General features: G+C 37.6%; 1 protein-coding gene across 2 annotated transcripts in view; it reads left to right on the top strand.

Moving 5' to 3' along the window:
• The first annotated feature begins 3982 nt into the window (after positions 1–3982).
• The window catches only part of Lix1 (limb and CNS expressed 1), a 48036-nt gene continuing 34353 nt past the window's right edge, over positions 3983–17665 (top strand). The window contains exon 1 of one of the 2 annotated variants that reach the window (XM_051206107.1): positions 3983–4330. In XM_051206107.1, coding sequence (XP_051062064.1) covers positions 4249–4330 — 82 coding nt within the window. In that variant the 5' untranslated portion in view covers positions 3983–4248. The remainder of the gene's footprint in view (positions 4331–17665) is intronic. The other variant, XM_051206106.1, reaches the window with a different exon arrangement.

The following is a 17665-nucleotide window of genomic DNA, read 5'->3' as shown; positions in this document are numbered from 1 at the left end:
GTATTCATTCAAAATTACTCATTAATTTTGCAAAATCTAAGCATTCTGTGCAACCATACCTCTAAAAACAGCCCCCAGCACTCTGTGTGGAAAACCCCCGTCCTCTTCATTTGAGAAGTGACTCAAAGATTGTTGAAATTCAGTAGCCTATTTAGAGACAAAGCTTATCACTCCATAGCCACATCTTGTGTCAATTTTTTTTCAAACAACCATCTATATAAATCCCAGTCTTGGAGGGGAAGTTTGAGAGAAATGGAAGGACAGGAACTAATAATTAGATAAACTTTGAAAGAAAATATTGTAATAAAAGCCATTGGTAAAATCTACTCCATAAGCCAAAATTTTTAAACTATCCTTTTCAAAACATGAATTATTCTGGAAGTTAGCCAGGAACCATTAAAGTATCAGTTCAGTTTTCACAGACACATATTTAATGGCCAATTGGCTTGACATCATTATCTCCAATCTTATAAAATAGAACAGCCAAATTCTTCCAGCTTTAAACAATTCCAAGTTTAAAAACTGTTAACCTGTGAGGAAAACTTCCCTGATGTCATTGACTTGTAAAGTATCTCTTAAAGAATAAACTGTGCTTCTCTGGATGACCAAATTCTAAGACATGGCTGAACAATTGGTCATATAAGACTACAAGAACACCAATCAAGGAGCTCTGATAGGTGAAAATTTAATTGTGTTTTCCAGTTATGAGGGTGAACAAGAATAAAGGACAGTTTGTAACTGCTTCTTTAAAATGTTTTCCTATAAAATGAAGAAATGTCCATCCCCTTACTCTGCAGATAGTATATTCATTATTTCTCTATCATGTGGTTCAGCAATTACTTGTTACTGACAATTCCCTAATATGATCAAATTATCAATAGATGAAAAGTCTGGAGTAAGATTCCACTATGTTACTTATGTTTTTAAACTTCTGTTTGTAGAAAGTGTCAGTAATTATCTTTTTCAGCTGTCTCTCATAAATGAACATCTTGTTGGTCTCCTCCCAACAGACAACAAATAAACTCTGAGAGGTCCATTCACCTCTTTTAGTTATTAAAGCTGCTGCTCAGCAGCAACTCATCCTTACTCCCGGCCTCTTTCTGAAGTAAAGCAAAGCTGACAATAACCCTCAACAAAGTTAACCTCTGATTCTTCTTTACCCACTCACCCTTCCTGGGAAACAACGCTGATCCTGGCTTTGATCCTCTTGCTAGTTCCCCATTTCCCCCTTCCTTTTCACCCTGAACATCTTCACTGGAATATGTCCGTTTCTATAAAATGGTCATTTTCTGTCTTGACATCTTAACCATGTGCCTTTGATTCTTCTTGATTTTGTCTATTTTGTCATCATCAAGGCATAGGCAAATACGTGAAAAATTATTTCAGGGAAGAAAATCGTCCCAGCTCTCAGGGTCCTCCTTCACTCCTGTAGTCATCTGATTCATTAGAAACAACAATATAAGTCCGAGACCACTGAAAAATGCTCACTGCATAAAGGTGTTTGGCCTGGCTATCTCAGATGGATCAGCAGAATTTCTGTAAAGGAGAGATCCAACTATAGATTCGTGTTAGAATGTAAATTGAGCATTCAGAATAACTCCATGATTTTATGCATGATAAATATAAAATCAGAGATGAGTGGCTTATCACAGTTAGATGACAAAAATATAATTCTAGCCTTAATGAGCCTACATTTATTGTCCCTTCTACCACTCTATTTTGAAGATTAGAATTTGAGTCTCAAGAGATCACTGGCCACTCTTCCAGAGCACTGGTTGCTTCTTCAGATTATCCAGATTTAAGTCCCAGCATCCACAGACATCATATACACATGTGGTGCAAAGATTTATGCAGGTGGAACACATAAAATAAACAAAATGTTCTAAAGAATTATTATATTTAATTTAGATCTACAGAAAAAACCTATTTACTGATTGAAATGCAGGCATGAATCATTTCAAACTTTTCTGTTTCCTATTATCAGCGTCATTCCTTTGGGAAACTCACTTTATTTGTCCTGGTTCTATAACGAGAACATTAATTGTCTTGGTTTCCAATACTATGTTATTCTCAAAGTACTTAAATTCATTCATACCATGTGTCTATTCTCAGGATAACAGGGTTGTTTTTCAATCACTAGTCGCCTAGTTTATTTTTGAAATTAGGAACATCTTCCCTCCAAATAAAAAATAAATTTTAAACTGTTGGACAACAGTAACTAATACTTTTCTGGCCTGAAGTTGCTGTTTAATTATATATTGCGTTTGGCCTGTGCACATCTCTGGGTTTGATCTTTAGCAGCGTACACACACACATGAACACACACACACACACACGCACAGAAACTTCACACACACCTACTTACTTACAATTTAGTGCAGGCCATATAAAGTATATTTTATGACCCAAAGTAAGTCTCTTCATGATAAGTTCAAGAATACATATGAAATATACATCGATCTATGTGTCATTTTATTTAATGCTTTTGTTCATGGGACAGCCTTGAATTTCTTCTTTGGGTGGCCTGTATTTCCTGTTGTTATTTGCCAGGGAATAGTCATTATAATAACAGTTACTATTACTGATACATTTTTCCTTTTCTTCTTTTATTAAGCCCACCCTTCTATAACAAACTGAAGAAACTATCACATGAAAGACACTTTATTTGTGCACAATCTTTAAAGGACTAGTTTCATAATAATGGGATGTGAAAATTGGAAAGAACATTAGAAAACAATCTGTCGTGAGTGCTATGTAAAAGGATTTAAACAAGGGAGGGGGGAATTAAAGCAAAGAAGCCCTCCACAGCTCTTCAACAACTAATAGCTTACAGACATTAAAATCAGTTATTTTACTTCTAGTATTACATATTATTTCAATGTGATCACATGACATGTTTGTCTCTTGTCAAAATATTATTTTACACATAGTTGATGCTATAGAGATCATAGGAAAAAATCTGATTCCTTGAGTTATTTTAATATATTTTTATATTCTTTTTGCTCTTGCTCACCAGAAATTCTTGTCACTTGTTTTTGCTGTTGTTGTTTTTGGTGTTAATGGTGGTAATATTGTTACTGTTGTTGGAGTTGGTGGTGGTGGTGATGGTGGTGATGGTGCTGTTGGTGGCAGTGGTAGGTGATGTTAGTGGTGATGGTGGTGGTGGTATCTGTGGTATATGCTCAGGTGTGTATGCAGGTGCATGCCAAAGGTTGACTCTATATATCTTCTTCGGTTACATTCCATCTTGTTCTTTGGAAACATGGTGTTTTTGTGAACAGGAAACTCCCTATTTCTGCTAAATTGACTGGTGGACAGGTCCTAGGATCCACCTGTTCGGCTTCCATACACTAGTGTTACCTATACGTGCAGCCAAGCCTACCTTTTACATAGGTGCTGAGGATTTGAACTCAAGTCCTCTTGCTTTTACAAGGGTCATTACACATTGAGCCATTTTCTAGACCCTCACCTTGAGATTTTTAACAGAATGAGTTATTATGAGTGAACGATATCACAATTAATTGAAGTCAGTCTAGGAATTATTTGCCGGGGGGGGGGGGAGGGGGGAAGGAGGAACAGGCAATAGAAAAAGAAGCCACAAAATAATACACCAGGTTTTTCTTGGCACTGCTCACCAGAAGTGGCTATCACTGTGGAAAGGATTCTGAATGAATTTATAAAGCATAATCTAATTCCAATCATAATATTTATAGTACCCCTTTTTCCAAAGAAGAATTTAGATTATGTTGGTTATAGTGGTTATACAATGGTGGCAGTCTGGGGGAGGAGCCCCTCCTTTGAAATTTAGCAAACTGCTTTGAGAAGCATGCTTCCTGGGTCCATATTCCTGGGACACTGATTTTTGAAGATGGAAAGCCAAAAGCAATGTCCAAATGAGCAGGCAGCACAGCATCCAGGCAAAATGTGGTTGGTGAGGAAGTCTGTTGTTCCCATGATTACTGAGCTTCCCCAGCCATCCTGTAGGTGGGTGTGTTTAACCGGAGGAAGCAATGGGAACCAGTCTGTCAGCCAGCCTTTCAGGCTAATTAGCTCAGAATACAACAAAGATAAGTGAGCCTGAGAGGAGGGCCCTGAGGGTCTTTAGATTCTGGGAAATGTCTGATTGGCAGATGTTAAAAGGGATTCTTTGGTAATCCAGTGCATCAATGAACTGCACAAATTCAGTCCAGAGCTGCAAGAATTTAGGCATGAGGACACTGTGCAGGAGGCTTGCACAGGCAGACGGAGATGGACAGAACCTTGGAATCTCTAAGGCACATCGTTGCCCAAACCTTGCCTCACAGAGACCCAGCTTTGGTCTTCAAAGACTGTAAGTACTAAAGGAGAAAATCTTATCTTTTCCTGGCTTTTTAGAAAATAGTTCTACGTGTCTAGTCACATCCTATTTAACTATGATTTCTGCTAGATCTTTGTAGTAGTGTGCTGTGGGCTAAGCGGCATTTAAATTGTTCCCAACTTCAGTCAGGAGAATGATTTCATTTTATCTACATTCACAAGGCTCTGGGTTATTTTGCCAAGACACTACTGTGTAGAAGACGCCTTTTCTAAACTCTAAAGCCTGCCAAGTCTTAATGAACTTTTCCAGATGCTTTTTAAATAACTCAAAGCTGACTGGAACTTGATGAAAACTAAAAGTAACTTGAAAATTATAATACAAAAATGCATCTCTAGTTGTTAATATATTTAATCTTCTATAACATAACTAGTCACATTAAATCAAGTACTGTTTCTATCTAAAAATATTTGTAGCAAACAAAATTTAATAATAAATCGCCACTGAGCTCCTAAATTTTAATAACAAATTATAAAGCCAATAAAATGAGATGCTTTCTAACTTCAGCCTCACTCCTAACATCCCAACCCCCACCCCACATGGCATCGCAAAGTTATTTTTAAATCTTTTTCTAAAACGATTATGAGAAATAATTCAGTCAAGCTTTCCAATTCGAGCCATACTATTAAACCATTTGTCATATAGTTTCGCTTCTGGAACCAATTTGATTTCTTGCTGCTGCAAAACAGACTGTCTTCACAGTGTATCTTATCTACAGTGGGTGTCAGATTACAAAGGGCTTCTGAAATAGAATTGTGCTTTGGAACTGCCCAAAAGGTGAAAATGCATATGGAATGTTTTTTAGCCTGCAATACGTTACAGCTTTCCTCTTTGTGACTCTAGTAGTGTTTGTCTCGATCAAAGTATCAGTGGTTTGGATTTTGCCTTCTGATTAGTGAATAACGGTCCTTTCCAGATGGCCCTGTAGCTTGTATTTCTCATATGTGTGATGAAGAAAGAGAAATGTTGAGCCACTTTATTCTATAAAATTTCCCTCTTAGAAATTAAATGTAACCAATCTGTTCTCTAAGGCATAAAATGAAAGCTATTTTATTTCTTATTTTTTTTAATATTGCCTTCAAGCATTTGTCAAAAGCTATGTTAGAAATAATAAAAATCATTCCATCCACTAGCCTAGCCTGGAGTCTAATCTAGCTTGTTGTTATGTTTCCCTCAGTGAAAGAAAAGGAAAGAATGTCTCTCTCCTACAATGCATTCAATTCTTAGTGAAGGGTAAACGGCTTTGGCATGTCCAAAGCTTTGAATAAATTGTAAGGACTTACATCTAGAATTTGCATAAAGAACTTACATCTAGAACTTGGAGTGTAAAGGCAGTAAAAGGAAATGGAAGGAAAAGTGAGGCTGCATGGTTCAGGTTTTAAGCTGAACTAATTTCTTCCAATTGCACACTGTCTGTCACCAAAATTTTTGCAAGAATGCTATTTTTTTTCCTCTCTATTTTTTTTCTGAGGCCATTATAATCCACACAGAAATTCTTTCATATGGAAAAAATGTGTCACATTTCATTCATTAACAGTAACAACAAAAAATACTAAATTTGGCCTTTTTCATTGCCGACTTACCCTGGAATGAACTGCTGTTCTGCAGCTGCTGATCTCACTAGTGAGGATGAATGTTTGAATGCTGGTCCTCTCCCTTCTGGCTTTTCTAACCCTGGGAATAAAATAACTAAATGGCCAATGTCTCTACTAATCTTTGTGGAAGAGTAGAAATGGGTTTACTTTCTGAGTCAGGAGATTACATGTCTGTTTGGGGACTAAGCCTCATCTTGGCAACTTTGGTTGCTGTACATGTGAAAGTCTGACTCATGGACATTATTTGTTTGGCACACCTATAAGTTGCTGCCACTACACTCCTACTGGCAACTAAAAAAAGCTGCCACCAGCCCTAAGTAGCAGGTTCTGAAAAGCTGCTGTCCTCCTAACTCACGCCAGGCTCCTCCCATGCCACAACCCATCCAGTTTCTGCCAGGAGGGAGGGCTGTGCACTTAAACACATCACTGCCAATTATTTAAGAATTGCTTCCTTGCTTTCCTGGAAGATGAAAAGGGACTTTAATAAATTATAAAACCCAACTCAAGTGAACAAAGGAGTATTGAAAAAAACAAAACAAAACCAACCTGTCAGGGTGTTTCTAAACTCATCTTCTATGAATGCAAAGTCCTATTTCCTTCACTCTTTGGACACAGTACAGAGAGCAAAAATGACCTCCTGAGTTATTCACCACCCTTGGTTGGCTTTAGATTTGCTTACAAACAAGCAACAGTTGGTAAATATTCTCTTCAAGTTGATTAGGAAAAGCACTCTGAGCGTTTTCTAGTATGAGGCAGATCCATGTGGGAATAGTTACATTCGCTTAAGGAAATACATGTTGAATGCATTGCTCAGCCATGAAGGCTCTTCAGATGGCATTTTACAATATGTTAATTCTGTTGTAGTTTAGGTGTTGTTCATCTAGGATAGCTGTATGTTTTTAAAAGTATTATTTTCTTTCTCTTTTTAATTTCTATTTATTTTTCTTATTTTACATATTGATCCCAGTTCCCTCTCCATCCCTCCCTCCTCTCTTCCACCCTTCCATCCCACCCCCACCCCCCCACTCCACAGGTAGGGTGATGCTTTCCTGGAGAGGTCATCTAAATCTGTCAAGTGGTTTGGAGTAGGGACTAGGCCCACCCTCCCGCCTCTAGGTTAAGGGAGCATCCCTCCATGGGGAACATGCTCCCAAAGTCCTTTTGTGCACCAGGGATACATCCTGGTTCCACTGTCAGAGGTCCCTTAGACTGCCCAGGCTTTCTAACTGAGACCCATATTCAGAGGGTCTGAGTCAGTTCAATGCTGGATTCCCAGCTACCAATCTGGGGGCCCATTAGCTCCTCCTTGTTCAGGTCAGCTGTCTCTGTGTGTTTCTGTAGCCTGGTCTTGTTTTCTTTCTTAAAAGGAAAGGAATCCCACAACATTTTTATTTATTTCCAAGTTGACATTTAAATAAAAAAGGTTTGGAATAAGATGGGCTCCCAATCTGAAATTTGCTTTTGAAGGCTGGCATGAGACTGCTGTCCACAACAGGAATGTCTCTGCAACAGGCAACACTGGATAGCACCACACGACCAGACAGAACCTGTTTTTTTTTTTTTTTTTTTTTTTTAAAAAAGTATGGCATGTGTCCAGGCTCCCTTCAATTCTGAGCTCTGTGCCTTCCACTTTCATTCAATGGGCCATGAGTCACAAGCAAGGATGATCTAGCTTAAGAACAGTCCCTGCTCTCTCTTGTGGAACATGCATTCGTTGTTTGTTTGTTATTGCTGGACCAGTCCTTGGGCTTTTTCAAAAACAAAACAAAAACAAAAAAAAATCTATTGCATGATTTCAAGATGGCTGTGTAACAGATCCTAACATAGGTACTAATTGTTCACATTACAAAAGATAACTACCATCTCTAGGGTGTTACTTCATCCATTATATAGACATTAGGATGTTAAATCTTCATTACATAACAGATAATATGCCAGGAACATTTATTCTTCATAACAAGCCAGCAAATGCAGATACTGTTGTAGTATTATAGTATTATTGTTATAAGTTAAGGAAGAGAGGAAAATTGATCAAGACCCACCATGGTAGGAGACAGAGGCTAGATACAAATATCTTCCAACTCACTGTATAACACCTCTTCTTAGAGGTACCAGTTGCCATATTATCAGGGTTGTAATGGCAAGTCCGTTGAGAAAACAGAGCAGAAAGAGAAGTGAACTTTTCTGGGAGGCGAGGGAGCCTAATAAGTAGTCATATTTGAACAGACTATGACAGGGATGCAGACACAGGGGTGTTTTTTAAAGGAGGAGAAGCCACTTGGCCAAAGGCCACACAAGGGACATGGATTGAATGAGAATTGAATAGAAGAAACAGGTTGAGTCTTGCCATCAGGAGGTACTGGAACTAGGTATGATCTTAAGTTTATGGCTTTATGTGAATCTGTTGAAAGTGTATATACTTATACCTTAGCTAGGAAAAGCTGCAGCTTTTATCAGTAGGAAACCATTTGCCAACCCAGGTAAAATGTAAAGTTAGTGAAAATGGTAAATATGCCTCTGGTAAGATATTACTTTCAGTAACTGAAGGCCAAATGGAAACAACTTTCTCCTAGAGATTGTTTAAAAGCTATCTTGATTGTCACAAGAATTAGTAGATTACTGGGTGAGCTCTATAAAGTTATATGTTAGATTTCACTAGTATTTTCTCTACATTCTATGATGAAAAGGTCAGATGGAGTCTTTGTTAAGTGTTTCTCAGTTAGATGCAAATTTCTCACATATTTGAGGTGCATTAACTTTTTTATATGAAAAACCTCTCTCTGCATGGAAGGTTTTATATATATTGGATAGGTGAATACTTAGCTTCAAAGAGCACATTTCTACCATTTGGAAAACTCAGACCAGACTACAAGGCTATTAAAAACATCTTAGCAATCATGAATCTGGCAGTATTTGGCCTGAGAGAACAAAAATCCTCAAGCGTCAAGTATTTTTTTCCCGTCCCATTCTCTTTAGTGCAGTTACTTGAAATCTATAAATTTGATGAAACATTTATAGTTTTCACAGAGAGGGATGGGCATAAGGGATGTAAAATTCATTTGCAGCCTGCAGTACATTCCACCATATAAACTGCCCTTGAAAGAACACCATTTCATTTCAGAGCAATGATTCCATCTTAATTGCAATAGAGTAAATGTTGATACTTTTAGTATTAAACTAGAAATGCATGTTTTATAGAATACCATTCAGATGCCAGCTTTACTTTATTTGTAACAGGATACAGTGGCTTTTACTTGAATTTATACTGGGGAAAAAATTAGAACTTCAGCTCAGCTATCAGTGGTATAAAAGATGTTCTCTTTATCTTTTATCAGAAAATACTCATTTGACAGTTTAAATATTGAAAGACAGCCTGAAGAGAAAATATTTTAAAGACTTTTAACTGGGGGGGGGGGACTTCCCAGTCACTTAAAGGCTGTATCTGTCCTAACGCCTTTTTCCTCATTTACTAATATAATATTACCAATACTAGTACAAATAAAATATGATAATCATTCTATGAGAGCAGTCTGGGGCTTCTTCATAGGCCTCTGCCCCATCTCACCAGAAGTTTTTATTATTTATTTTATTTTATTTTTTAACAGTTGAGATTTGTTAGCTTGAACTCAATTCTAACAACTTCTGAAACTCATGTGCTAAGTTACAGCCCATAATAGGATACAGCTGCCCAAGGGTGAGTTTCTAAGTTATGATCTTTCTGTTTAAATGATACGGTTTTACTGATTATGTGCTACAGATTGATTTAAGAAATGTTAGACAACTTTAGAAGGCTTTCATAAAAGAATTTTTTATTTAATATATTTTATATTGAAGTTTAACCCCAAAGGCTTTTATTTCTTTTCCTCCATGTTCAAATGTCCATGCAAGTTTAGTCTGTAGAGGTATTTAAAACAATTCTATTTTAGAAGAAAAAGAATACTATTGAAAGTTTAAAGCTAACAGAGGAGACAATTATTCCATCCTATAGTTCTCTCCATTGTCTCTCTGGAGTTAATGGAATGTTACGGTTTTGAATTTTTGTTGGCTTTATTTTTTCTCCCTGATGCGATGATAATCAGTTGATCCCTAGTCCGATCTCATCTTGTTGAGCAGCTGTGAGAACCCATCACTCCCCCACAACTTTGTTGGCACTTATGACTGATGCTTTTTCATGTGCCTTTTTCTCCTATACTTCTGAACTACCTGTTGTAATCTCTCTGGGGATGGTTTGCTATAGCTTAGTTGTAAGTCCCAGAGAAGAGCTTTTGCCACAACTAGATGTCTTCTACAAGTCCAGGTACCTGGGATGTATATGACAGATGTATTTAAACTACCAAGTGATTAATTTTTCTCCCCCCACAAAAGGGGAAGAGGGCAAGAGTTTTCACACTGTCAGGTATCCTTAATGATGAAGTAAACTTCCTAGCATTCTTCTGAGCCATTCCTCAGTTGACACTATTATCAAAGAATAACTATATTTAGGAAGGACCATGAAAGACAAAACGCCAGGGAGCTGCCTCAAGTTTGTCTTATGACTAGTACAGAATCACCCCATGTTCCATATTGGCACAAGGTCTGAATTTACCATACCTACATTCACACTCAGAATGTGCCTCCAGCTATAAGTCAACAGGCACTCTTCTTATGGCCCAATTCTATTTGTGCCCTTTACACTGACCCTGTGGCAAATTATAAAAAGCATTCTTTAAATCATTACTTCCAGGGAAATACATCATATATCTAAACCATGTTTGTATAGATTCGACCAGTTTAATGAAATTGTGCTTGATTCTCAGCTGGTTATCTCCCATCATTGCTCCTATCAAATATCATAAATACAGTGCAACGTCAGTGCTCAACAGAACATGGGGGCAAAATATATAAGCCATGACTGGAAAATAGGTTGTATCAGGTTTCTATTCTGTACAGCCTTTTAAATTGGATGATATCATCTGACCCATGTTACACAGGTAAACCACACATGTGAATTCTTCCATGGTAGTGCTGCAGCATGCAATGTGACACATACAATGACTTTTCATTTAATTGGCCCTTGCATCTTCCTTTTGTTCCTTCATACTCTCTTTTCTCTCCCTCCACTATATATAAAATAAATGTTATTTAACTTTTCTCATAAAAAAAGATTTACAGTTCAGGCCTCTTTAATTCTATAGGTGAAAAGTACACCCCCCCTCAAAGAATATTACTTTTAAATGTTTTATAGACCCTCCTGAAATGTTAACTATGTAAAACAATTCAAAGGATTTCTATTCCTTCAGAGAAATGTTTGGAATAGGGGGTGGAAACGAAGAAGGAAACAAAAGCCAGACAGCCACCCAGCTTTTTAAGGAGCTGGGACATAACCCTTGAAGACTGACCCTGCTGGGAACAAAGGAGACTCCAGATGCCTGTCCCACAGTACCAATGCAGCTACCTTAGAAGAAATTTCACACTAAAGGGAAGTGGGTCAGGGCCCACCCTCTGCTGCAGGACACAGGGGGATTATCTACAAGAGTTCCTTGGTCTGGCCAAAGCCAAAGCCAAAGCTAGGGATCATTGCAAATGCCTAGACAGCTGTCATGGCTAGACAGTTCCTGGGGCTCAGATAGACAAAGAATAAGACCCAGAGGCACCCCGTTTTTCAACAATTGTGCATGCATGATAAATTAATATATGACAAGTTTGTCTTTTACATTTTCAAGGGCCCTTTTCCCGTTTTCTCTCAATAAAATTAGAAAATAACACTGATAAGAACAAGCTCTACATGATTGAGTTGCTGGAATAGTAAATATTATTTGACATTATGTAAAATGTCACCTGTTAATGGGTATTTTAAAATTAAAGGTGATATTAAAGTATTACAAGCATAAATCCATTTGTTCAAAATCAGAGAATCAATTTGAAAATATGCTAATTATGTTGAAAGCCATTTTTTTTTTTTTTTTTTTTGTAAATGGCAGGCTTTCCAATTTGTCTTAATTATTTTTGGCAAGGTATATTTTACTCAGCTAGAAATTTTCCAAACATAGAATTAAAGAAATTGGCTCTTTAAAAAAAAATAGCTTTAGTTTTTGTGTTTTGGTGTAAAGATATCAGATCCCCTGGAACTGGAGTTACAGACAGGTGTGAGCTGCAGATCCTCTGGAAGAGCTATCAGTGCTCTTAACCACTGAGCCATCTCTCCATCCCCCAAATTGGCTTTTTTTTTTGGTAGATTTGTAACAGACTTTTATATCCTTGTTGTGTATTTGAACAAATGGCCTTCTAGGACTGGCATTTTTAGTGATTGAACCAGGCTGTGAAATACATTGTTTCTACTTTCCTGGAGCACAAGAGTCACTAAGTATTAAGTTAGAATAAAAGTTAATTCCTTGGTAGTTCTTGCTAGGGGCAGATCTATTGCTTTTATTATCCATCAAAAAGTGAAAATTTGGGATATTAGTGTCTCAAGATATTGAGACATGAAATATTTTATCCACCTATGTTTTGACTAGTCTAAATCTGACTTAGCCAGTGAATGTTCTTAAAACAGTTTGTTCTTTTGTATCTCTGAAATTCTTAAGTATTTGGTCAATAAATAGCACAATGTATTTAATGAGAGAAGTTTCAGACATGCATACTATTTTTAGAACATTTAATGATAAGGTTTCCAAAACTCTATGAGCAATTACTTTCAAAGATGCAATATGCAAACATATAATCATGTCTTTCTTCAACATCTCTGATCACAACAGTTAAGGAACTAGTACTTAGCATGTGAGGAACTCTACTCCGAGCATTTTCTTTTTTAAACACACACGCACACACACTGCTTTCCTCAGATGAGGAACTTCAATTTGGATCAGGAGGGTATCTCACTGTGGCACAAACAGAATTCAAACTCAGGTTGTCTGATTCTGGAGTACAGGCTTTTAACTACTCAGCCATTGCCCACTTCTTAATGATAAATGTAGAGACAAAAAGCAGTACACATGTTAATGTATATCAACTAGTGCCCATCATTCAAAGTGCATATATATAAAGTGCATATATATAAAGTGCATATAAACCACACTTTATAATCTGTGGCATACATAAAATCTCACACTTCCTATGTGAAAACATAGATCATATATTCCTGTTGGTGTCTTCATCGAAAAGATGAAAACACAACTCTTTTGCTTCTCTCTCTTCTTCCTTCCCTCTGTCTTTCCACATATAATGTGTATGTTTCATTCATAAGTTATATGTAATATAGATTATTTTCATGCGTATGTGTGTATGTGTGTGTGCATGCATGTGAGTGTGTGTGTTTGTGTATGTGTGTGTATAAACTCTGTCTTTCTAGGAAAGGGCTGAGGTTCCTTTCAGTCTCCAGGAAAAGCATTCTTTTGCTGTTGCATTTTCTACCTGCCTCTTGTGGATTTTATTTTCTGTCTAACATCCTCTGACTTAGAGAAACATTCAGCCTTGAGATTCCTACATGCCCATTCCTACATGTATTTCTACATGAATACATACAACATACATACTACACACACACACACACACACAAATATTTGCATTCTTTCTAACTGCTTGGCTTCTTCAAAGTTTTATCTCTTCTTTTTATAAAAGATGTAATTTATTTTAATATGTATGTATGTGCGTGCCTGCTTGTCTGTTTGTACATGATGTATATGTAAACATAAACAGAAGTCAGATGAGGGCATTGAATCTCCTGGGACTTGTATTACAGATAGTTGTAAGTCACCAGTGTGGGTTCTAGGAACCAAACCTAGGTCCTCTGCAAGAGCAGTGAGTGCTCTTAACCACTGAGTCAACCCTCCAGCACTCCCCAGCTCTTCTTGGATGCAGTCCCCAACAGGCAGTTCAGTGCAGGGAGCTCCATATTCATTCCATCTTTGTCTCCTACTTGAGTCAAGCGGGGCACCAGGCTAGTGGGTCATTTCGAATTATTATATGAAGCTGAGTACCAACTTGATCCTCAGAAAATCATATACCTTCTTGAAAGCATCTTTCAAGATGGCCTCTGCCTCTGCCAAGCGCCAGGACTAAAGGGATGTGCCACCATGCCTTAGTTTGTAAGCTCATTCTTAAGGTGGCTCCCCACCATGGCCTTACAGAGTAAGCTATGGTGTGCAGAGCTCTTCATCCAGCATATGTTCACTGTGTAGATCATATATCTCCATTTTACTATATTTCTGCAGAGTATCATATTGTCTGTCCAAGGGCTTCCTTTGCTCTTGCTTAAGCCCCGTGAGAGAGCATCCTCCCCTGTCCCACTATTTTATCTACTGCCCAATGTTAAGATTCATTGTTTATTTACAAACCAAGGTTAAATCTTTCTGTATTTCATCCGGTCTTTGTCTACTGTTCATAGTTCTACCCATGTGCCTTTCTACATACACCATTCACCCCTGTGACCAAGTACTTGATGATCACTTCAGGCTTACAAAGAACCCAGAAGCTTCCAGGTATCTGTAATACTTAATCACCTTCTTGTATAATTCTTTTAAAAAATGAATAATTGTCTCTTCGTTTTTTCATTGAATGCCACTGTTACTTCTCTGAGAGTACAATTTCTCTTCTCCTCCCCCACCAATGCCTATCTATGTGATTTTCCTAAGGAGAACTCAGTTTAGGCTCTCCCCCTACAAATACATTCCTTAGAACTCTCAGCTCTCGTCCATCCTCTTTTCATCTTGCACTTATTTAATTATTATGCCATATTTTGTGCGTTAAATATTATCATTTATTCTCTCTATTGTATAACTTGGTGCCCTAATATTTTATTCACTAACTATATAATGGATATATGATTTCTTCAGGCAGACTGTAAGTCTCTGTGGGCTGAGAGGCCTGTTTTGAACTTTCTTGTACTTCAAGGTTACGGGTCACACATACACTGTGACAGCGCATAATTGATTGTTAATCAGGATGTTCTGTTTCACTTATCCCTGAAGATATTTTCAATAGAGAACGCCATGAAGGGAGCATAAATCAATTAAACACAAGAAATATGGACCCACTGTTAGGATAAAGAGTGAGGAACCGTGGCAGGGACAAACATGCCAGGCAGAAAGAGCTTAAGTGAGAAGTTGTATTAGAAAGGGAAAGGTGGGAAAGGGAAGAGAGGCAAAGAGACACAGAGCCACAGAGATGACAGAGGAGAAGAGGGAGACAGGAAAAGTCCTGTCTGGCCCAGGAGAACAGCAGAAGGGAGAGAGAGAGAAAGAGAGAGCAGAAAGAGAGCATAAGTAGGCAGAAGTCTTTCTTTTAAAGGGGTCCTTTGCATCTGTGATGACCAGGTTAATAAAGATACAGCCCAAATGAAGCCAGAGCAATGAGTCACATGCTAACTCTAACTAGGTTTTCCCTTTCTGCACTCACTCTACCATCTCTATTGGGGCAGGTTGCTAACATCACAGCCATGCTGTTTTAGTAACACTAGAGTTCATACATAAAACCTATTGCAGAACTGTCCTATTCCTCCAATTCCTGTTCCTATTCTTATTCCTATTCCTATCCTGAACTCTCCAGGAATTAGTGAAATTCGCTTACTTCCTATACATTCAGTCGATCACACCACTGTTCAGACCATGCAAAGTGCTGTTTAGATTCCAAATGAATGTGATGGCTGTTTCTAGAGGATAATTCTATCTTCTTGGTTGTAAACCAGGTTGTAAACCAAGGAGGGCACAGAGTAGAATGAACCAGAGTTCATTTCTTCCAGGATCCCATGGTCTGCTGTGAGTTAAATCACAGAAAACTATAGTTTATTAGATGAATTGTTACCACAAGACATTCCATTCTTCTAGCCAGAAGAAAGTCCAGCCAAGTCAGACTTGATAAATGTAGCCAGGAGCACCATATCCATTTTATGGGATGGTTTATAGGAGATTAAGTGCTAAGACACAGGGTCACTAATGGAATAAGAAGAGCTCAGGAAAGGACATGCATGTAGGCTACACGCAGTAAGTATGGCATGATGGGGGAGGTGGTGTTTCATCTGAAGTGTAGGAGTAAATTTGGTATGGAGTGGGGGAAATATCCAAGGTAGGAGGGAAAATCAGCTTCATGAGTTCAAAGACAAGTAAAGAGAATGTTCTTGCAGAAGCCAGGGGAGGATTTTTGCTGGTGAGGGTCAAAGATTAGATAGTCAGTGTGTTTTACACTGTTCATATCTTCTTTGTTTAGTTGTGAAAGCTTCAAATTGTAAAGTAAAAAAGGAAACTTGAGAAAGGAGAAAATGAAAACCTGCTGTGTAGAAAACCTTCTGGGCAGTCTAATTACTACTCCAAAAATGCAGTTATAAACAAATTTCATAATACATTAAAGAGAGATGATGTTAATCACAATAATACCTATAAACTGTGTAGCAAACTGTCTTGTTGATGTATAAAACATTCGAAATATTGAAGATAGTTATCATTGCATCCAAAGAAGCAATTGAAGGCAGGGACATGGATTAAGGAGTTTGACAAACAATACAAATTAGAAGTAAATTGCTCCCTCTATTTTCAGATGCTCTAAGATGATAAATGTCATGAAACAAAATTGGGTTTCATATAGTTTCTAGGACCATCCGATAGTTCTTCCCCCTACTCCTTCTTACAATGCTGCCTCAGCCATTGGACCTCATACTTCTCTATGGCAGCCCTATGACCTAGCATCAGATAAGTGCTTATCTTTTTGTTCTGACTGCAGCATCAAACAAACAGTCCCCATGTGCTTCTCCAGGTATCCAGCTGAGGATCACTAGCACCCTCCTGTTTGGTGTCCAGATTCACCAGGTGACCGATATTCTTGTCCTGGCTGTCGATAAAACCATTTTGCTCTAATGTCCATTTAAAAAAAAAAGTAGAGACTGGAAAAGGAACCTTAGTAAACTTTGAGAGAAATAATGCATACCTTTAAACAATGTGTCATAGATCACAGCTTTTCAAACTGCTATGGTAACCCTATGTGAAGTCAATTAAATGTGGAGTGATGGCAAAAAAAAAAAAAAAATCCCATTGGCAATAGCAAAGCTTTTTTGAATATACAATGACCAAAAGTAAATTCAAAATCAAATGCATACTGAATCTGAGGTGCTCAGAGTACTGCTTGTTTATATTGTATCACATGACTGCACTGCACTTGCTTCTGAACATACAACACACATAGTTCACACTGTGTGTTCTGTCCACCACTAGCCATAAGAGCAGACACAGATATAAATATGTACTATTAGCTAGGAAGTTAAATAAATGAGGCCTGAAAATCCTGAATTGGCAATATTTGTCAAAGTATTTCACTGGACTAGTTTAGAAGGAAAGTAGGCTATAGTGACTAAAAATCAAAAAGAGTATTAAGGAAGCAGAGACAGTTAACATAGGATGTTCTTATTAGCAGCATGACTATAACACAAAACTTTCAATAACCAGCCATCACAAATAGTTCCAAGGTTGAGTAATGTATTCAGTTGATTAATTATATTATTCATTCATTGTCTCCAGCACATTTATGGCTGCTGAGAAGCAATAAGCAAAGAATAAACGATTTAAAAAAAAAAATAGGTCAAGACTGGGACTAAGGAAACAAACCCACGAGAGAGAGCTTGAATTATTTCTTAGAGAGCTGGGCATACACAGAGATGAGTTCCTAGATGTAGAGATTGAATATCACACAAGTTTATTTTGTAATATGGGGAGGACAGGATTTGGGGCTGAGACATCTAGAGACTAAACTATGT

This window comes from Phodopus roborovskii, unplaced genomic scaffold (assembly GCF_943737965.1).
Source record: "Phodopus roborovskii unplaced genomic scaffold, PHOROB, whole genome shotgun sequence".
In the NCBI taxonomy this organism is placed as follows: domain Eukaryota; kingdom Metazoa; phylum Chordata; class Mammalia; order Rodentia; family Cricetidae; genus Phodopus; species Phodopus roborovskii.
The sequence above is the reverse complement of the archived record's forward strand: the minus strand, read 5'-3'. Positions and strand labels throughout refer to the sequence as shown.